The 22,817-nt window shown below is 41.6% G+C and overlaps 1 protein-coding gene across 2 annotated transcripts; it reads left to right on the top strand.

The window, feature by feature from the left end:
* The first annotated feature begins 586 nt into the window (after nucleotides 1-586).
* bco2l (beta-carotene 15, 15-dioxygenase 2, like) lies at nucleotides 587-22,734 on the top strand. Of its 2 annotated transcripts, none has more exons than XM_042320429.1 (13): nucleotides 587-631; nucleotides 4,759-4,919; nucleotides 5,337-5,511; nucleotides 5,738-5,949; nucleotides 7,112-7,227; nucleotides 7,420-7,522; nucleotides 12,172-12,309; nucleotides 14,606-14,766; nucleotides 15,052-15,222; nucleotides 19,828-19,965; nucleotides 20,671-20,853; nucleotides 20,999-21,109; nucleotides 21,221-22,734. In XM_042320429.1, exons 2-13 carry the CDS (start codon nucleotides 4,877-4,879, stop codon nucleotides 21,335-21,337), a joined length of 1,668 nt encoding a protein of 555 aa, XP_042176363.1. In that variant the 5' UTR covers nucleotides 587-631; nucleotides 4,759-4,876; the 3' UTR covers nucleotides 21,338-22,734. The 2 variants fall into 2 exon arrangements, with proteins under 2 accessions (XP_042176363.1, XP_042176362.1); XM_042320428.1 differs by lacking the exon at nucleotides 587-631 and adding an exon at nucleotides 2,091-2,198.
* The last annotated feature ends 83 nt before the right edge of the window (nucleotides 22,735-22,817 follow it).

The raw sequence follows: 22,817 nt of genomic DNA on the forward strand, positions 1-22,817 counted from the left end.
TAAAAGATCGGCGAAGAATCCAGCTACGAACTGGTCCGTTTGTGCCACATTACCATAACGCTGTTTATATAATAGCCTCAGTTATGGAGGTTTGCATCTAACTGTTTTATATGAATGAGTGAGTATGATACTGTTTGTATAATTCTGTAATATACTTTTGGAATGTTTAATGAAGAAAAACTCAAAAAGGTAATTGGATTTGAACTAAATCAGAGGACCGCCCCTGAGCCCAGTTAGGGTCAGACATCCTGGGACAGCCCTTTTCTGCCATTCCGAATAAAACACAACTTTGAGAAATTATCACGAGACCATGTTTTTCTCCATTAGGAGGGGGACAAAGGTTGTAGACCATTGCTGAATCTTTTAACCATACCACGTGGTTAAACTATTAGACTATCGATACCGACAGAATAAGAAGAAGTCTTTGATATTAATTACTAGTCCGCAGCTAGGAATTCGGTATCATTGAACGCGAAGAACGACAACCGCAGAAACATCCATGCTATAACGAAACGAATGAATGTCACTCTGAACACTCCACTATAACCACAACCGAGAGAGAGCGGGAGAGACGGACAATTCTACAAAAGAAACAAACTTTTCACCCAGCGATCAAGATGACACACTGAGCGTAAATATATATATTGATTGCAATTGTTCCCGAATGAGTGAGCGTTCATGTGTAAAGGATTAGCAAGGTTAAATAATATAAAAAAATAAGATATTCTGGTGGAGGAAAGAGAGAGGGGCACATCTTATCCATGTTTTATATACAGGGCAAAGGTTGTGTGTGTGTGTGCATGCACACAGCCTACGTGCTGTTCTGCATGCTGATCTGAAGAACCAACACTAGGTGATGCTGTAATCTCTAGTTAACATTTGTGGCAAACTGAACTTTATCAGTTGAACTTCTCTGATAGAAGAAGAAATGCAATATCTTTGTTAACCAGTAGATGAGGCACTCTATCCATAGACACAGAAGCGATGTACTGGCAAAGCATCTACTATCCACACCAACAAATCTGTGGTTGTTCATATACTTATAACACAATGTATGTCACAATTGTCATCAAAAAGGGAATCCATAACCAACCTGGTGTTATTGAACCCAAGTCATATTTGCTCGCTAAGCTGAAGCTGTAGCATTATATCTGGAATAGGTGACAACATTTGTTCAGGTTTTCTAAGGACAATCGTTTCACAATCGTTTACTCAGAATGTTTACATAATGTCACAATTTACAGTTCTCTATGTCCTGTTGTTGAACAGTATATTGTACATGTTTGAAGAATTCAGGTTTAAACTATCTTGCATCGTTTGTAATGGAAATATGTTTGTAATCGTTTTAGAATGGACTATAACTGCGGTGTCATATAAGGTACATCCAGTGGCTGGTGTATGTGGTATAATTCTTTCACAGATATTGTTCTTTGTTACTCAATAATGACTAGCCTATTTCTCCAGATAAGGTGTGCAGCCCGTGGTAGATTAACTGACTGTTCACCGTCAATGATCCAAGTCCTGCTAATTGCTATGACTTAAAGCTGCCATAAAAGTGGGTGAACGGCTCAATCACAGTTCACCAGCAGCTCTACTGTGTAAACCTGTGTGTGGTTGTTTATGGAGGCTAAACTTAAAGGGGCAGTTTGAGATTTTGAGTCAGATAAACACATGGATACACATGGATCTCTGCGTGCAGTTTGAAGGAAGTTGAAGGAAGTTTCTGCGTGCTCGTTGATCCTATAGACTTCCAGGCATTGTACTAACGCTAGTTAGCAATCGCTCCAGAAACGACCTTCAGAAATGACCTCCAAACTGCATGCAGAGACATAAAAATTGGTATCCATGAGTTCATTGAACTATCCCATTTAAATTCAAATGACCATGGCACTCTTATCAGAGAGATGCTGTTAAAAAGCCTGTATTGAATTGGCATGTCTATGCAGTAAAGTTACAAATAAGGCAAACAAATCATCTGTGTGTGTTTTGAGAGCCGGGCATGTCAAAGAGGGTGTCAGCAACAGTGTCAGAGGCTGGCCTCAGCACAGTTCCACACTTCAAAGGTCGTCAGTGACTCCCTTCCTTCTCAGACAGTTTAAATCCCAGTCAGTCAGGACAGACAGACAGACAGTCAGGACAGGCGGACAGACAGGACAACTGGCGTGGTGTTTTCCAAACCTTCACTGTAACACAGAGTGGTAAGCACACACACACACACACACACACACACACACACACACACACACACACACACACACACACACACACACACACACACACACACACACACACACACACACACACACACACACACACACACTTTATCATCTTTTGTTGCTGTGTTCCCCTGTTTGGCTGCACCAGTAAACAAGCAACTTTATGTGTAAAGGAGAATTTCCTCTATTTTGACATGTTGAAATAATACACAAGACAGACATTGTGTGCATTATTGGGATTTTACAATATTTATAATCATAAACTGATGAACATCTTCATTCATTCATGTGCAATCATAGTGATACATACTGTATGTATACGAAAAACCATCAAAGATAACACAGCAGTTTATGTACCTCAATGCACCTAAGAATCTTTTCCAGAGGAGATCAATGTTATGAGGTCTGTGTGTTTTGTCTTTGATCGTATTTGAAGGACTATACACATATTGCCTGTGAGAGGCAGTGTCTTTGTGATGAAATGGTTGTATACTGTGTTGCATACTATATACCGTTGTCTTCTGTTTGGTACCTAATAATCACTCGCTACTACTGTCCTCATTATCGATAGATTATGGCCTCTCTACCTGTTGATAATCTCACACCTATATGTGTTAAATAAGACAACACAGATGGAGGAGTATGTCTCCACCACCAATATCACTGTCAGGGGATCACCTCACGATACTTGAAGACAGTTATGTAATGAGTACTCTTGTGTAAAGACCTTTTGTTACTTTCTCTTGGTTCTACAATCTCTTGTATAAGTAGCTCTACTACCTTTAGTAGGTCAAAGTGCCCATTTACACAGCCAGCTCAATTCAGATTATTTGGCAAATCAGATACAGATCCCTTCTTTTTTCCCAAAAGTATAAACAACAAAACAACTACATTGAATCTGATCTTTGGAGTTTTAATTTGTAACATTAGTATTTGGTTCTAAAAATCCAATACAATTATGGTGCTCTGCATGCGAGTCTGGACATCAGATCAGTTTGTTTCCATTGCTAGAATCAACTTTTTTCCATTGCTAGTCTCTCTCTCACCAGCCAGGCAAACTCACACACGCACGCGCGTGCGCACACACGCACACACACACACACACACACACAAAACCTTCCGTTTCCATGACAACCACCCCTGAAATGTTATGCAAACTCCAGAATTACAACCGCACGTCGCATTCTAAGCAAACCCATTACGACTGCTTATCGAATTCTAAGCAAAGCCCTCTAATACTTTGTTTTAAGAAGCCGCCGCCAATATCTTTCAAACTGTCACAATCTGCTGCAACCTAAGCACCCTTTTCACTCTTTATTTATTAAGTCTTCAAAATGATTACTTCTAGGACGCCAGGACCTTGAGGACATTCATTCATTATGGTTAAGTTTAGGGCAATGGTTAGGAATAAAACAGAAAAAACTCAACTTAAAAAAACAAGTGCCTACCCAGCAAATATTTAAAGGAACAGTAAATGATCATTGTGTCTGTGTGTTATTTCAGAGACAACATCAGTGTGAATACGCAACTCTGACATGGGTCTCATTTCAAACTGAGTGTGGACAGTCAGACATAAATCAGATTTAAGAAAAATGCTGTGTAAACAGCCTAAATCTGTAACCCCAGCAGAGCATTCCTGTCTAGGGGGGTGCTAATGTTTCACATGCTTTTTGAACTATCATAATTTAATTGTTAACTTAAGCAATAAGGCCAGAGGAGATGTGGTATATTCAAGCAATAAGGCCCGAGGAGGTGTGGTATATGACCAATATACCACTGCTAAGGGCTGTTCTTATGCATGACACAACACGGAGTGCCTGGACACAGCCTTTAGCCATGGGGTGGCAGGGTAGCCTAGTGGTTAGAGCGTTGGACTAGTAACCGGAAGGTTGCAAGTTCAAATCCCTGAGCTGACAAGGTACAAATCTGTCGTTCTGCCCCTGAACAGGCTGTTAACCCACTGTTCCTAGGCCGTCATTGAAAATAAGAATTTGTTCTTAACTGACTTGCCTAGTTAAATAAAGGATTAAAAAAATTGTATGTTGACCATATATCACCAAACCCAGAGGTTCCTTATTGCTATTATAAACTGGTTACCAACGTAATTAGAGCAGTAAAAATAAATGTTTTGTCATACACGTGGTATACGGTCTGATATACCACAGCTGTCAACCAATCAGCATTCAGGGTGTGATATGTAGCTGATATCCTGTCATTGTAAATGAGAATTTGTTCTTAACTGACTTGCCTAGTTAAATAAAGGTTAAATAATTTGAAATATAGATATTTATGTTAGCCTGTTGGATTACCATGTCTGATATGAGTTCACAGTCATGATGTACTGTACAGCCACTACCGATGACAACCTTATATAATGATGTTCCCTGACCTATTTCTCAACTCAATGGATTCATACTCGTCCAAAGACCCATGTAGCCATAAAACATCAGATGATTCAACATCCTCTCTGTGTGTGTGTGTGTGTGTGTCCTATGTGTGAGCACAACTGTATAAATTCTGGTTGGTCTGTGTCTTCCTCTAGCAAACTCAGGCTCAACACTGCACCACAGCTACAACACTGTACCACCAGGCTCAACACTGCACCACCAGGCTCAACAGGCTCAACACTGCACCACCAGGCTCAACACTGCAACCCAGCCATGAGCAGCACCAAACAACTCAACAACAGGAGCGGAGGCAATGGTGAGGTCACGTTCCCCTGTTCACACTATGCATGCACCAACCAATGGTTGTGTGCCACATCATCGACTGCACAATCAGGCACTAGATTGGTATAACATATGATGTGGTTAGCTAATACGTAAAATACCTATCCAGGCGTTGTAGGTTCTGCCATGTGTCAGCAACGTCTGAACAGAGGAACGTGCCCCTTGTGCTTGTGTATAGCATGTAATAACCCATCGTGCAATGACGTCACATTCTCTGAGACCTGAAGTGTCGACTTCAGGACAAAATGTTGATGTGAACGCAAGATCGAACCCTGTGTGTGTGTTGATTGACTGGGTGGATAACCTATCTCTTCCTCCAAACATGTAAAAATGCCATTTAGGATCTGTGATATCAGAAAGCTTGAACATTTGTCTTCTCTCTCCATGGAAGCATCCAAGAAGAAGTGCCCCTTGGCCATGGGGCTGGAGGACATTGCCCCCCTGGTGCGCACTGTTGAGGAGATCCCTGAGCCGATCACCACGGTGATCAAGGGGAACATCCCATCCTGGATCAATGGAAGCTTCCTGCGGAATGGGCCCGGAAAGTTTGAGTTCGGAAAAGACAAGTACAAAATAAAATTAATACATTGTATACACACACACCACTTATAATCAACACATACACACACACACAGAACATGCACACACAGACACTTACTGTTACACCCATAAACTCAACCTTACACCCATAGACTCAACCTTACACCCATAGATTCCCCCTTGCACCCATAGACCCACTCATACACCCATTGACTTCCCCTTGCACCCATTTGTCTTTGTCTCTGTCCTCAGCTTCAACCACTGGTTTGACGGAATGGCCTTGATGCACCGCTTCTACATCCATGACGGTGAGGTGACCTACAGCAGCCGCTTCCTGCGCAGCGACTCCTACGTGCGTAATTCTGAGAAAGACCGCATTGTGGTGTGTGAGTTTGGAACCATGGCCATGCCTGACCCCTGCAAGAACTTCTTTTCTCGATTCTTATCCCGCTTCAAGATTCCCAGTAAGTGTCTTCAGAGTTGTGCCCCTCTGTGTGCAGTACAGTACATTCCCCGTTGTTCTGGTTGCCATTGGCCAGGGCTGTTGACTGTATGCATTTGTTGCTCACAATGTATGTATTGTGTTGAGATTATAAATATGATGGTTGAAACCTAGTGCATGTTTCTCTGAGTGTAGGAATGCTTAGAGATCAGGAGAGCAGATTGTTGTGTGGGCTACCTGAGCAGATAGAATGAGAAAGAGAGATAGACAGAGAAACTTCAGTATTCAACCATTTCTGTAACTAAACTGAAGAGCCTTAAACATTGATCTAGAGAAGTATTTTGCTGCTTCAAAGCATAACCGATTGTAAACCAGCACAGTGAGATTAGGGTCAATAGAAAAAATAGCATCATTGTAACACACCACATTTCTGAAGACTCAGAGTGTTTGTGGCCCTCCCCTCAGCACCCTCCACTAGCACTGCCCCAGTATCTGTGTGTTAGAGATGTCGATGAGTATGACAGGTCTCCTCTCTAATGCCCAGAAAGCTTTGATTCAAACTCCTATTATACAGCTCTGCAAGCGTTTTAATGTCAAAATACGTTAGTTACTCACCAAATATGGGGTTTCTTCATTTACTCCTCTTACAGCCGGTGTGTACTTCCAAAAAAGGTCTATAAGAATTGAATGTTCATCTTGTCATTATTGTACTGCCGTATATTGTTTATATGGTCTGTCTTTAAGTTTAGTTGCTCAGCGAAACCCCATATTTGGTGAGTAACTAACCAATTTTGACAATAAAACACTTACATAGCTGTCTAATGGGAGTTAGAATCTGCACTTCCTGGGCATTAGAGAAATCTCTAACGCACAGATACTTGGGCAAGACCACAGATACTTGTGCCACAACAAGTGACTTCAATAGTCACACAACGTCTGTGTCCACTCCTTCCTGTTTAGATGAGTGTGATTTCTAGCTTAGCCTGACCTAAAAGGAAATTGACACGTGAACATTGCGTCCTGTACTTACAAAAAAACATATTGAAAAGTATTGGAAGGTGTTGCTGGGATAGGATGCTGTATAGGTTCTCTACACATATTTTTGTGATCACTGAGAAAGAAACAACAGCTGATTGGCAACATGTTCTGTATGCTCCAGTCCTGATATCTGGATTTGTTAACAGAGGCCACAGACAATGCCAGTGTGAACTTTGTGAAGTACAAGGGTGACTATTACGTAAGCACGGAGACCAACTACATGCGGCGGGTGGATCCACAGAGCCTGGAGACCAAGGAGAAGGTACAGCTATTGTCTATGACAACTATCACACCAAGGATGGAGTTGAACATATTTTACAGAATTCAGGGGGGAGATGCAGTTCCTTAGACAGCTGCGCCACTCGGGAGCCTGATCTTACTGTTATGAGGATGTTTGCAGTGATGATGATGAATATAGTGACTATAATGATGTTGTGTGTCCTGATGTTCATAGGTGGACTGGTCTGAATACATTGCAGTAAACTCCGCCACAGCCCATCCTCATTATGACCGTGAAGGGGCCTCGTACAACATGGGAAACTCCTATGGCAAGGGCGGTATGTTATCTACCTACCTACTTACGTACATACCTAGCTACGTACCTACCTATCTACCCCTACTAAACAACTTACCTACCTACCTCCCTCCCTACCTACCCCTACCTACCAACTTAGCTGCTTACCTACATACCTACAGTGCCTTGCGAAAGTATTCGGCCCCCTTGAACTTTGCAACCTTTTGCCACATTTCAGGCTTCAAACATAAAGATATAAAACTGTATTTTTTTGTGAAGAATCAACAACAAGTGGGACACAATCATGAAGTGGAACGACATTTATTGGATATTTCAAACTTTTTTAACAAATCAAAAACTGAAAAATTGGGTGTGCAAAATTATTCAGCCCCTTTACTTTCAGTGCAGCAAACTCTCTCCAGAAGTTCAGTGAGGATCTCTGAATGATCCAATGTTGACCTAAATGACTAATGATGATAAATACAATCCACCTGTGTGTAATCATGTCTCCGTATAAATGCACCTGCACTGTGATAGTCTCAGAGGTCCGTTAAAAGCGCAGAGAGCATCATGAAGAACAAGGAACACACCAGGCAGGTCCGAGATACTGTTGTGAAGAAGTTTGAAGCCGGATTTGGATACAAAAAGATTTCCCAAGCTTTAAACATCCCAAGGAGCACTGTGCAAGCGATAATATTGAAATGGAAGGAATATCAGACCACTGCAAATCTATCAAGACCTGGCCGTCCCTCTAAACTTTCAGCTCATACAAGGAGAAGACTGATCAGAGATGCAGCCAAGAGGCCCATGATCACTCTGGATGAACTGCAGAGATCTACAGCTGAGGTGGGAGACTCTGTCCATAGGACAACAATCAGTCGTATATTGCACAAATCTGGCCTTTATGGAAGAGTGGCAAGAAGAAAGCCATTTCTTAAAGATATCCATAAAAAGTGTTGTTTAAAGTTTGCCACAAGCCACCTGGGAGACACACCAAACATGTGGAAGAAGGTGCTCTGGTCAGATGAAACCAAAATTGAACTTTTTGGCAACAATGCAAAACGTTATGTTTGGCGTAAAAGCAACACAGCCCATCACCCTGAACACACCATCCCCACTGTCAAACATGGTGGTGGCAGCATCATGGTTTGGGCCTGCTTTTCTTCAGCAGGGACAGGGAAGATGGTTAAAATTGATGGGAAGATGGATGGAGCCAAATACAGGACCATTCTGGAAGAAAACCTGATGGAGTCTGCAAAAGACCTGAGACTGGGACGGAGATCTGTCTTCCAACAAGACAATGATCCAAAACATAAAGCAAAATCTACAATGGAATGGTTCAAAAATAAACATATCCAGGTGTTAGAATGGCCAAGTCAAAGTCCAGACCTGAATCCAATCGAGAATCTGTGGAAAGAACTGAAAACTGCTGTTCACAAATGCTCTCCATCCAACCTCACTGAGCTCGAGCTGTTTTGCAAGGAGGAATGGGAAAAATTTCAGTCTCTCGATGTGCAAAACTGATAGAGACATACCCCAAGCGACTTACAGCTGTAATCGCAGCAAAAGGTGGCGCTACAAAGTATTAACTTAAGGGGGCTGAATAATTTTGCACGCCCAATTTTTCAGTTTTTGATTTGTTAAAAAAGTTTGAAATATCCAATAAATGTCGTTCCACTTCATGATTGTGTCCCACTTGTTGTTGATTCTTCACAAAAAAATACAGTTTTATATCTTTATGTTTGAAGCCTGAAATGTGGCAAAAGGTCGCAAAGTTCAAGGGGGCCGAATACTTTCGCAAGGCACTGTACCTACCTACTTATCACCTACTTACCTACCTACAGTTGAAGTTGGAAGTTTACATACACCTAAATATTCCTGATATTTAATCCTAGTAAAAATTCCCTGTCTTAGGTCAGTTAGGATCACCACTTTATTTTAAGAAGGTTAAATGTCAGAATAATAGAATAGAATTATTTATTTCAGCTTTAAATTCTTTCATCACATTCCCAGTGGGTCATAAGTTTAAATACACTAAATTGTTTAACTTGGGTCAAATGTTTTGAGAAGCCTTCCACAAGCTTCCCACAATAAGTTGGGCGAATTTTGGCCCATTCCTACTGACAGAGATGGTGTTACTGAGTCAGGTTTGTAGGCCTCCTTGCTCGCACACACTTTTTCAGGTCTGCCCACAAATTTTCAATAGGAGTGTGGTCAGGGCTTTTTGATGTTTGTTGTTCTTAAGCCATTTTGCCACAACTTTGGAAGTATGCTTGGGGTCATTATCCATTTAGAAGACCCATTTGTGACCAAGCTTTAACTTCCTGACTGATGTCTTGAGATGTTGCTTCAATATATCCCCATAATTTACCTACCTCATGATGCCATCTATTTTGTAAGGTGGACCAGTCCCTCCTGCAGCAAAGCACCCCCACAACATGATGCTGCCACCCCCGTACTTCACGGTTGGGATGGTGTTCTTCGGCTTGCAAGCCTCCCCCTTTTTGCTCCAAACATAATGATGGTCATCATGGCCAAACAGTTCTATTTTTGTTTCATCAGACCAGAGGACATTTATCCAAAACGCACGATCTTTGTCCCCATGTGCAGTTGCAAACCGTAGTCTGGCTTTTTTATGGCTTCTTCCTTGCTGAGCGGCCTTTCAGGTTATGTCGATATAGGACTCGTTTTAATGTGGATATAGATACTTTTGTACCTGTTGCCACCAGCATCTTCACAAGGCCCTTTGCTGTTGTTCTGGGATTGATTAGCACTTTTCGCACCAAAGTACTTTCATCTCTAGGAGACAGAACCAACTTACCTACCTACCTCACGTTCCTGAGCGGTATGATGACTACGTGGTCCCACAGTGTTTATACTTGCGTACTAGTGATTGTACAGATTAACGTGGTACCTTCAGGGGTTTGGAAATTGCTCCCAAGGATGAACCAGACTTGTGGAGGTCCACAATTTTTTTCTGAGGTCTGGGCTTATTTCTTTTGATTTTCCCATCATGTCAAGCAAAGAGACACTGAGTTTGAAGATAGGCCTTGAAATATATCCAGAGGTACACCTCCAATTGACTCAAATGATGTCACTTAGCCTATCAGAAGCTTCTAAATCCATTACATAATTTTCTTGAATTTTCCAAGCTTTTTAAGATACAGTCAACTTAGTGTATGTAAACTTCTGACCCACTGGAATTGTGATACAGTGAATTATAAGTGAAACAATCTGTCTGTAAACAATTGTTGGAAAGATTACTTGTTTCATGCACAAAGTAGATGTTATAACCGACTTGCCGACTTATAGTTTGTTAACAAGAAATTTGTGGAGTGGTTGAAAAACAAGTTTTAATGACTCCAACCTACTGTAAGTGTATGGAAACTTCTGACTTCAACTGTACCTACCTACTTACCTACTTACTTACTGGTCAGCTGGTCAGCTTATTATCAAACCAAATTTGCACATTTTATACATGCTGATGAACTACGGCAATACAAACACAAATGTTTCACAATAATTTAATCACTTGATTTAATAATTATTATTCTTATTATTTAAAGCGGCAATCTATGATTGCTTAAGACATGTTTTACTTTGAAATTAATTATATATACTGTCAGGTTCAAAGTTATTGACACCCTTGATAAAAATGAGAAAAAAAGACAAATATTATTTGAGCTATTACATTTTTTACAAAATTACATCATTTTATACTAATACATCTGCTCAGAGAAAGAGATGTTGTTTAACAAATGACACAAAAATACATCTAAAAAAGTTGTCAAAATTCTTGCTACCCCTGTCTTCAATACTCTGACATCCTCCCCTTGCGAGGATAGAGTTTCAGCCTCCTGGCAGCAGCAACCAGGTTTTTGGCTGACATGTCCTGGTGCTTGGTAGAGTTCATGATGCCGTCAACCTTATTAACAAGGGCTGCAGAACCAGTGGAACCAAACAGCCCCATAACATCAAAGATCCACAACCATATTTTACAGTAGGGATAAGGTACGTTTCTGCATATGCATCCCTAAATCGATGCCAAACCCCCCACTGGTGTGCGTGGCCAAATAGCTTTACTTTCGTGTCATCTGACCATAGCACCAGTTCCAATCCATGTGCCAATGCACTTAATGCAATCATTTTAGTACTTGTTAAACAAAATCATATTTTTTAGCAACTGTATTAGTATAAAATAATATAATTTCCTGATTTTGTTTAGCATACAAATAGCTCAGTATTTGTATGATTTATTTATATTTTTTTCTAATCTTTATCAAGGGTGCCAATAATTTTGGAACTGACTGTATATACCCATTGATTCTTGATGAATATAACTTATAAATGCCTAAAGATCTTAGTTCAACTGTCATGCCCCATCATTCCTCCAATGTCTGTAAACAAACACTGTGTAGCCTCTTATCCAGAGCAACCTACAGTAGTGACTGAATACATTTTAATACTTCTTTTGTAAATCATGTGCAAAGAGACATTGGTCTCAGTATGACTCCCTGATAAAATCAAATCTATAGCCCCATCCCTCAACTGTTTACCAAATCAGTGGCAGGATGGCTGCTTTGGCCGCTTTAATGATAAACACTATTATCATGTATGATATGATGCTACCTCTGATATGTTGATTGGTAATGTAAATTGACCCTCTATTGGCCCATCGTTGTCTCACCCCAGGCTTTTTCTACAACATCATCCGTGTGCCCCCGCCTGAGAAGGTAGCGGGGGAAGACAAGGCTGATTTCAGTGGAGCTCAGGTCCTCTGTTCCATCCCAGCCTCTGACTCCAGGAAACCATCCTACTACCACAGCTTCGGTCAGTATCCATCAATCACCTCCCTCCACCTCCCCCTGTATCTTTCTCCCTCTACAACAGCGGTGCTGAATTTCAATGACTGGTTCTCACTCTCCTAACTTCCTCTTTCTTTACTACCTCAGCTAAAACATTTCCATGATGGTTGTATTATCTCCAACTGTATGTCCCTCTCTCTGACTGTTTCTCCAAGTGAGAAATTGTGGAGGTTGGTTTGTGTGCTCTATGCATGTGTATGTTTCAGTCGTTGTGTGTATATGTGTGTTTGTCTGTCTGTGCATGTGTGTGTATGTGTGTGTGTGTATGCATACGTCTGTCTGTCTCTGTGTGTGTGTGTGTGTCTGGTTCATGAAGCACATTATTGCAGGTAAAATCTATTCACTCACAATATGAAGTAGGTTGTTTGAAACAGTGGTGAATACATGTTGCTTGAAGGGCAGTAGACCAGCATAGCTAGAGTACTTTTGATGCTTTTTACCAGCCCTAATATAACTTAGCAAATTAAAACCTAGTTTTTGGGGATTTAATAAAATACAGTGTATTCAGAAAGTATTCACAACCCTTGACTTTTTCCACATAAGTCATTTTTGTGTTACAGCCTGAATTCAAAATGGATTAAATGTGATTTTCTTTTCACCCATCAACACACAATACCCCATAATAACAAAGTGAAAACAAGTTTTTAGACATTTTTGCAAAGATAAATAAATATCTAATTTACATAAATATTCACACCCCTGAGTTAATAAATGTTAGAATCATCTTTTCAAGCCGGCTGTAACACACAAAATGTGGAAAAAGTCAAGAGGTGTGAATACTTTCTGAAGGCACTGTATTGTATGTTACCTGCCCAGGATATAATGTATGTTGCCGGTTGGAGGCCAGTATTTTTAGCTACACATAATACCCTCAGCTCTACCTCTATACCTGTGATGTGTGACTGCAGCCATAATAACCTCAGCTCTACCTCTATCCCTGTGATGTGTGACTGCAGCCATAATACCCTCAGCTCTACCTCTATCCCTGTGATGTGTGACTGCAGCCATAATAACCTCAGCTCTACCTCTATCCCTGTGATGTGTGACTGCAGCCATAATACCCTCAGCTCTACCTCTATCCCTGTGATGTGTGACTGCAGCCATAATAACCTCAGCTCTACCTCTATCCCTGTGATGTGTGACTGCAGCCATAATAACCTCAGCCCTACCTTTATCCCTGTGATGTGTGACTGCAGCCATAATAACCTCAGCCCTACCTTTATCCCTGTGATGTGTGACTGCAGCCATAATACCCTCAGCCCTACCTTTATCCCTGTGATGTGTGACTGCAGCCATAATACCCTCAGCTCTACCTCTATCCCTGTGATGTGTGACTGCAGCCATAATACCCTCAGCCCTACCTTTATCCCTGTGATGTGTGACTGCAGCCATAATAACCTCAGCTCTACCTCTATCCCTGTGATGTGTGACTGCAGCCATAATACCCTCAGCTCTACCTCTATCCCTGTGATGTGTGACTGCAGCCATAATACCCTCAGCCCTACCTTTATCCCTGTGATGTGTGACTGCAGCCATAATAACCTCAGCTCTACCTCTATCCCTGTGTTGTGTGACTGCAGCCATAATACCCTCAGCCCTACCTTTATCCCTGTGATGTGTGACTGCAGCCATAATAACCTCAGCTCTACCTCTATCCCTGTGTTGTGTGACTGCAGCCATAATACCCTCAGCCGTACCTTTATCCCTGTGATGTGTGACTGCAGCCATAATAACCTCAGCTCTACCATTATCCCTGTGTTGTGTGACTGCAGCCATAATACCCTCAGCTCCCTCAGCTCTACCTCAATCCCTGTGATGTGTGACTGCAGCCATAATACCCTCAGCTCTACCTCTATCCCTGTGATGTGTGACTGCAGCCATAATACCCTCAGCTCTACCTCTATCCCTGTGATGTGTGACTGCAGCCATAATACCCTCAGCTCTACCTCTATCCCTGTGATGTGTGACTGCAGCCATAATACCCTCAGCCCTACCTCTATCCCTGTGATGTGTGACTGCAGCCATAATAACCTCAGCTCTACCTCTATCCCTGTGATGTGTGATTGCAGCCATAATACCCTCAGCTCTACCTCTATCCCTGTGATGTGTGACTGCAGCCATAATACCCTCAGCTCTACCTCTATCCCTGTGATGTGTGACTGCAGCCATAATAACCTCAGCTCTACCTCTATCCCTGTGTTGTGTGACTGCAGCCATAATACCCTCAGCTCTACCTCTATCCCTGTGTTGTGTGACTGCAGCCATGTCAGAGAACTATGTGGTGTTCATAGAGCAGCCCATCAAGCTGGACCTGCTCAAGTTTATGCTGTTCAGGATCCAGGGCAAGAGCTTCGACAAGGTCATGACCTGGGAGCCACAGTATGACACCATCTTCCACGTGGTGCACAGACACACAGGCGAGGTGTGTGTTAATGACCCAAACAATCTACGTGGTTACAGTAAATGTATAAAATAAGGAAATCTACTCAATCCCCAAAGCACTGGTAAACGTATAGATTCTGTGGAATATCTGTACATTAACCAGTGCGACGGGGAATGTATAGCTTTATTGAGGAAATCCATAATTTTTCCAGATTTGACACATTTCCAGGAGCATTTGTACATATAGGACCAGCCCATTTCATCTCTAATTGGCTTGTTTGTCACCAATATGTCTAAAGACTTTTTGGTCTGTTTCATCCAATAGCAAAGCAAGGTAAAGTACAGCGCCCCACCCATGTTCACCCTTCACCAGATCAACGCCTACGAGGACAAAGGGTTCCTTGTAATGGACATGTGCTGCGGGGACGATGGGGACGTCATTGGAGACTTCACACTAGAGAACCTTCGAAGGGGTCCAGGGGAGGAGATGGACAAGGTTTGTTGGTACAACGAACACACACACACACACACACAGTTGAAGTTACATACACCTTAGCCAAATACATTTAAACTCAAGTATTCACAATTCCTGACTTTAATCCCAGTAAAAAAAATGCCCTGTTTTAGGTCAGTTAGGATAACCACTTCATTTTTAGAATGTGAAATGTCAGAATAATAGTAGAGATTGATTTATTTCAGCTTTATGTCTTTCATCACATTCCCAGTGGGTCAGAAGTTTACATACACTCTATTAGTATTTGGTAGCATTGCCTTTAAATTGTTTAACTTGGGTCAAATGTTTTGAGTAGCCTTCCACGAGCTTCCCACAATAAGTTGGGTGAATTTTGGCCCATTCCTCCTGACAGAGCTGGTGTAACTGAGTCAGGTTTGTAGGCCTCCTTGCTCGCACACACTTTTTCAGTTCTGCCCACAAATTTTCTATAGGATTGAGGTCAGGGCTTTGTGATGGCCACTCCAATACCTTGACTTTGTTGCCCTTAAGCCATTTGCCACAACTTTGGAAGTATGTGTAACAGTATAACTTTAGACCGTCCCCTCGCCCATACCCGGGCGCGAACCAAGGACCCTCTGCACACATCAACAACAGTCACCCACGAAGCATCGTTACCCATCGCTCCAAAAAAGCCGCGGCCCTTGCAGAGCAAGGGGAACTACTACTTCAAGGTCTCAGAGCAAGTGACGTCACCGATTGAAACACTATTTAGCGCACACCACCACTAACTAAGCTAGCGTTTCACATCCGTTACATATGCTTGGGGTCATTGTCAATTTGGAAGACCCATTTGTGACCAAGCTTTAACTTCCTGACTGACGTCTTGAGATGTTGCTTCAATATATCCACATAATTTCCCTACCTCATGATGCCATCTATTTTGTGAAGTGCACCAGTCCCTCCTGCAGCAAAGCACCCCCACAACATGATGCTGCCACCCCGTGCTTCATGGTGGGATGGTGTTCTTCGGCTTGCAAGCCTCCCCCTTTTTCCTCCAAACATAACGATGGTCATCATGGCCAAACAGTTCTGTTTTTGTTTCATCAGACGAGGATCATTTCTCCAAAAAGTACGATCTTTGTCCCCATGTGCGGTTGCAAACCGTAGTCTGGCAGTGGATTCTTTCCTTGCTGAGCAGCCTTTCAGGTTATGTTGATATAGGACTCGTTTTACTGTGGATATAGATACTTTTGTACCTGTTTCCTCGAGTATCTGATCCTTTGCTGTTGTTCTGGGATTGATTAGCACTTTTCGCACCAAAGTAATTTCATCTCTAGGATACAGAACACGTCACGTTCCTGAGCGGTATGACGGCTACGTGGTCCCATGGTGTTTATACTTGCGTACTAGTGTTTGTACAGATGAACGTGGTACCCTCAGGCGTTTGGAAAATACTCCCAAGGATGAACCAGACTTGTGGAGGTCCACAATTTGTTTCTGAGGTCTGGGCTGATTTCTTTTGATTTTCCCATGTCAAGCAAAGAGGCACTGAGTTTGAAGGTAAGCCTTGAAATACATCCACAGGTACACTTGAAATACCTCCACAGGTACACTCCAATTGACTCAAATTATGTCAATTAGCCTATCAGAAGCTTCTAAAGCCATGACATAATTTTCTGGAATTTTACAAGCTGTTTAAAGGCACAGTCAACTTTGTGTATGTAAACTTCTGAACCTGAACCTAAGTGAAATAATAATTGTTGGAAAAATTACTAATATCATGCACAAAGTAGATGTCCTAACCGACTTGCCAAAACTATAGTTTGTTAACAAGAAATTTGTGGAGTGGTTGAAAAACGAGTTTTAATGACTCCAACCTAAATGTGTGTAAAGTTCCTACTTCAACTGTACACAAACACACACAAATATACTATATTATACTGGTACTCTGTGTAAAAGTAGGTTGTTTGAAACAGTCGTGAATACATGTTGCTTGAAGGGCAGTAGACCAACATAGCTATAGTACTTTTGATGCTTTTCACCAGCCCTAATATAACTTAGCAAATCAAAACCTAGTTTTGGGGATTTAATAAAATACAGTGCCTTCAGAAAATAAATAGTTGTCACGTCCTGACCATAGAAAGCTTTTATTTTCTATGGTAGAGTAGGTCAAGGCGTGACTGGGGGATTGTTCTAATTTATATTTTCTATGTGGGGTTCTAGGTTTATTTTCTATGTTGGTGATTTGTATGATTCCCAATTAGAGGCAGCTGGTTATCGTTGTCTGTAATTGGGGATCATACTTAAGTAGCATTTTTTCCACCTGTGGGTTATGGGATATTGTTTATGTTTAGTTGTCTGTTAGTACTGCATTGTCGTCACGGTTAGTTTATTCTTTATTTGTTTTGTATTTGCTTAATGTTAATGAATAAAGTGAGACTTATGTGCAACTCAACGTACACTGTGCCTTGTTCCGACCATCATTATTACGAGCAACGTGACAATAGTTTGCTATTTAGTTCGTAAAAATGTGTAAATTGTAACTAATTATACACATAACGTTGCCGCTACCATTTCTTATGACTGAAAAGAGCTTCAGGACAGCAGAACAGCGATTACTCCCCATGAACTAGGGGAATATTGTTTCTTTCATGAGTCTGACGCGAAGGATATTTATTGCTTCCCGGAAACCAGGCTCTCATCCAGTCATTCACTTGAAGAAAAGACGGAAATACAGAGGGCGGAAGCCTGGGTAACTTGTGAGAATTTGTCGGCGAGTGATTAAACCACCACTGCCCTCGCGGTATTATTGGTCAATGTGCAATCATTGGAAAACAAACTGGACGATTTACTATTAAGAATATCCTACCACATCAACACCATCATGCCAGAAACCCTAGACCCTCTCCAATTCGCATGCCGCCCCAACAGATCCACAGATGACACAATCTCAATCGCACTCCACACTGCCCTTTCCCACCTGGACAACAAGGACACCTATGTGAGAATGCTGTTCATTGACTACAGCTCAGCATTCAACACCATAGTGCCAACTAAGCTCATCACTAAGCTAAGGATCCTGGGACTAAACACCTCCCTCTGCAGCTGGATCCTGGACTTCCTGACGGGCCGCCTCCAGGTGGTAAGGGTAGTCAACAGCACATCTGCCACGATGATCCTCAAAACTGGGGCCCCTCAGGGGTGCATGCTTGGTCCCCTCCTGCACTACCTGCTTGGCCACACAGTCATTGGTGAACACAACTCAAACACCATCAAGTTTGCTGACGACACAACAGTTGTAGGCCTGGTCACCGAAACAATGAGACAGCCTACAGGGAGGAGGTCAGAGACCTGGCAGTGTGGTGCCAGGACAACAACCTCTCAATGTGAAACTGATCGTGGACTATAGGTAAAGGAAGGCCGAACAGGCCCTCATTAACATCAACGGGACTAAAGTGGAGAGGGCCAAGATTTCCTTGGTGTCCACATCACCAACAAACTATTATGGTCCAAACACACCAAGGCAGTTGTAAAGGGGGCATGACAACCCCTTTTCCCCCTCAGGAGACTGAAACGATTTGGCATTGGTCCCCAGATCCTGAAAAAGTTCTATAGCTGCACCATCGAGAGAATCCTGCCCGGTTGCATTACCGTCAGGTATGGGAACTGCTCAGCATCTTACCGGAAGGTGCTATAGAGGGTAGTGCATACAGCACAGTACATCACTGGGGCCAAGCTTCCTGACATCCAGGACCTATATTTTAGGCGGTGTCAGTGGAAGGCCCATAAAATTGTCAAAGACTCCAGTCACCCAAGTCATATACTTGAGCCATAAGACTGCTGAACAGCTAAACTAATCAAATGACTATTTACATTGACCCCCCCCTCCCCATTTTTTTTTACACTGCTGCTACTCACTGTTTATTATCTATGCATAGTCACTTTACAAATGACCTCGACTAACCTGTACCCCTGCATATTGACTTGGTACCGTTACCCCCTGTACATAGCCTCGTTATTGTTATGTACATTTCTTGTGTTACCTTGAGATTGATTAGAATGGTTTTACCTCCATTTTTTTGTAAAAATTTTATTAACTCTATTTCTTAATCTGCATGGTTGGTTAAGGGCTTGTAAAGTAAGCATTTCACTGTAAGGTCTACACCTGTTCTATTCGGCCAATCTGACAAATAAAATTTGATTTAACTTTTTATTTAGCCAAGTTATCTTTACTTGTTGTGTTGTTGTTGTTTATTACTTTTATTATTACATGTTTTACTTCTCTATTATTTCTCTATTTTCTTTCTCTCTGCATTGTTGGGAAGTGCCCATAAGTAACCATTTCAATGTTAGTTGACACCTGTTGTTTACGAAGCATGTGACAAATACAATTTGATTTGCTTTGATTTGCACTAGATCTCAACCACTGAGTAGTTATAAAACTACAAGAACAATTCACAATGATATCCTGCCCACTGCGAACATATGCAACAGATTAGCTGACATGCTGTTCACACATACTGTGGTTCGTTGTTACTTCAAGTTCATTTATCTTACTACAGCTGCTGACCGATATGTGAAGAATAATTCATTATAGGCAATTGGTTTTGTTTTGTAAAATGTCTGTTTTGTTTTCTGCTATGTCAGTTTTATAACTCCATGTGCAGAAACCTTCCACGGAGATACGTCCTACCCCTGACCGTAACTGATGACACACCCAGTGACCAAAACCTTGTCACTCTGCCTTTCTGTCAAGCAACTGCGGTCAAGACTGGGTGTGGAAAGGTGTGTATACGTGTGTGTCTGTGTGTCTGTGTGTGTGTGTGTGTGTGTGTGTGTGTCTGTGTGTGTATTTATGCATGAATAAATGTGGGATATTTCCTGCTGTTCAATGAATTGTAATTTCAATTAATGATACAACCATTGATTCTTGAAGAATATAACATAAATTGATGAGCTTAGTACAACTGTCTTATCTTATAATGACACTATATATACTATTGTTTTACTCCATTGATTGTTTTATTGACATTTTCATACCAGTCTTTTTATAGCAAACTAAGGGCTATATTATTTTCTGTATTGCTGAAGTGTTTCAGATTATACGATTTAAATGTAAGAGCAATTTCCGATTAAGCCGAAATATGCAACGTTTACCGTAAATGCAGTCTCCGCCAACATGGGAACATTGCCTTAAAACTTGAATTGGGCTTTAGTGTTGAACTTCCGCGATGCGGATTGAATAGGGCCCTAAGTGCTGGGCTTGCTGTTTAGGCTGAAACACAAACTCAGTATTGTTGCTCCCAGAGGGGAAGCACAGCACTCAAGCACAATTGAACCAGCAACCCTTTACTCATAATTCTGTAAATGGCAACTACGTCTGCTAATGCTAACCCCTGGCATTGTGACGCATGTGTTCTGGCTGATGAAAAGAAAATGTGTTTTGTTGTCATGGCTACCTGACACAACTCTCTTTTGGGTGTGCTGCAGGTGCTTTGTACACACGAGGAACTCTATGATGAAGAGCTGTTCCAGTACGGTGGCCTGGAGTTCCCACAGATCAACTATGCCCATTACAACGCACGTCCTTACCGCTACTACTATGCATGCGGCTTCGGACACCTGTTCAGCGACTCCCTGCTGAAGATGGATCTGGAGACCAAGAAACTTAAGGTTTTTCTTTTTCCAACTCTCCAATTATCCACAGCTCAATAGCACCTTCAGAGTCAATGGTGAATCAGCTAGACTGCTAGGCCTGCTTTTAGTGACCTACTGCTCTGTCCAATTTTAAGGACATATTGACATTTTCTCTCTGTAGGCATGGCGTCACCCTGGTCTCTTCCCATCTGAGCCTGTGTTTGTTCCTGCGCCCAACGCAACAGAGGAGGACGATGGTGTGGTCATGTCCATCATCATCACACCCAGAACTGTAAACAACAACAATAACAACAACATAATCAACAACAAAAATGTATATTCACCATTGATGAATTACCTTTGACATAACATTGTATAACCATCTCTATATTTCTGTTTCCAGGAGAAAAGCACGTTCCTGCTGGTTCTGGATGCCAAGACTTTCACGGAGCTGGGCCGGGCAGAGGTTCCAGTCAACATTCCATTTGGAACTCATGGAGTGTTCAATGAGAAGCAATGAAAATGCTAACATCAGAACCCCTTCAGCATTCTGTGAAATTATTCCATCCATGGATGTCTTTTCTGATCCTGTTAAGATAACATCTCTAACTACTGCAGTACTCTTGGAGCATTTTTGGTACAGCCAGAGGAGGAAGGCCCTCTCCTCGGAGTCTTGTTCCTCTTGAGGCTAAGACTCTCGAGGTTTGTTCCTTCTAGGGAGTTTTCCCCTGCCGCTGTACTTCTGCTGCTTGCTATTTGGGGTCTAGGCTCGGGTTCTATAATAATGAAGTAATACATTGGATTTTTATAGCACTATGAAGTATTTTGTACCAACTGCTAAGGTAGAAAGGCTTTATAAATACATCTAATTGATTTATTGATAACACAGAACTGAGAAGAACCAGTTCCTCAGACCCTTTTAAAATGTCAGTCTGTAGACACATCTATCTATGTCATATCCTTATCTAAAGGTGCCCTGCTTTGTAAAGTAAATGTTGATGTTGGTGACTGATCTAGTGTTTTTTCATGGACATTAACTGTAGACCTTAGACTAAAACTTGGGACGGTTTTTCACTACTTTGGTATTCACAATCAGTGTCAATATTTGATCAAATATTTCTGCGGCAACTAATTTTCTCTACAGCAAATTACAAGAAGTCAACTGAGGCTCTGAAGTGAAATGAGTTTTACTTGTTTAATTTCCGATCTTCAAAGTGTTTCATAACATGTACGCATTTGAAATACTATACTCCCATAGCCGTGCAGTGCACTTACAAAACATGAAAATGCCTCCAGGAAATGTAATTTCAGTTTAAGTAATGTGATATAAAATGGACATTGTCTAAAATGCCAGTAAAACAAATGGCTTTCAGTATTCAATAGCCACCACTGAGAGCCAAAGGAAGGTCACATTGACAACTCAGATTGCATTTCATCCCATTGTCATGGCCCACTGTAAGGGTGACTTACACACACATTCTTTTCATAGACTGAAACAGATTTAATAGTTACAATACAACTGTAGAATGCATTGCAAATCTATATTAGTTTCTCAATACTTCATAATTCTCATTGTCACTGTCATAATTTAGCTGCTAGCTGGATCACTGAAGGGAATGTAGTCCAGAGGGTTGCACACACATTAGTGAGAGCAGGAAGACTGAAAGAGCAGTGGAAGTAGCAAACGGCTGCCTATTTAATCATATTTTCCATTCAAGCCAGGTCTCCCTAGGTTACTTATTAATTACCCCATAATTCCTAATCTAATCAGTCATGCTTAACTACTCTTTGTACTGAAATATTCAAATTAATTAGTGGTCTATCCAAAGGGCAGGAACATTGGTATGAGGGGAGGCCGCCAGGGACCGTCTGTATCGACATTTGAATAAATGTGGCACTAATTTGCATATTGTCAAATGGTTGGATTTTGTGAATAATATTTACGAAACACCCCCATGTTCATTTTATATCACTCACACTTTGTGGTGGAGAAAAGTTTG

Source organism: Oncorhynchus tshawytscha, linkage group LG04 (assembly GCF_018296145.1).
Source record: "Oncorhynchus tshawytscha isolate Ot180627B linkage group LG04, Otsh_v2.0, whole genome shotgun sequence".
NCBI lineage: Eukaryota > Metazoa > Chordata > Actinopteri > Salmoniformes > Salmonidae > Oncorhynchus > Oncorhynchus tshawytscha.

Coding starts and splice junctions, on each gene's coding strand:
- bco2l (XM_042320429.1), top strand. CDS start 4,877: ATGAGCAGCACCAAACAACTCAACAACAGGAGCGGAGGCAATG. Junction 4,920..5,336: donor CAACAGGAGCGGAGGCAATG/GTGAGGTCACGT, acceptor TCTCCATGGAAG/CATCCAAGAAGAAGTGCCCC. Junction 7,228..7,419: donor GCCTGGAGACCAAGGAGAAG/GTACAGCTATTG, acceptor TGATGTTCATAG/GTGGACTGGTCTGAATACAT.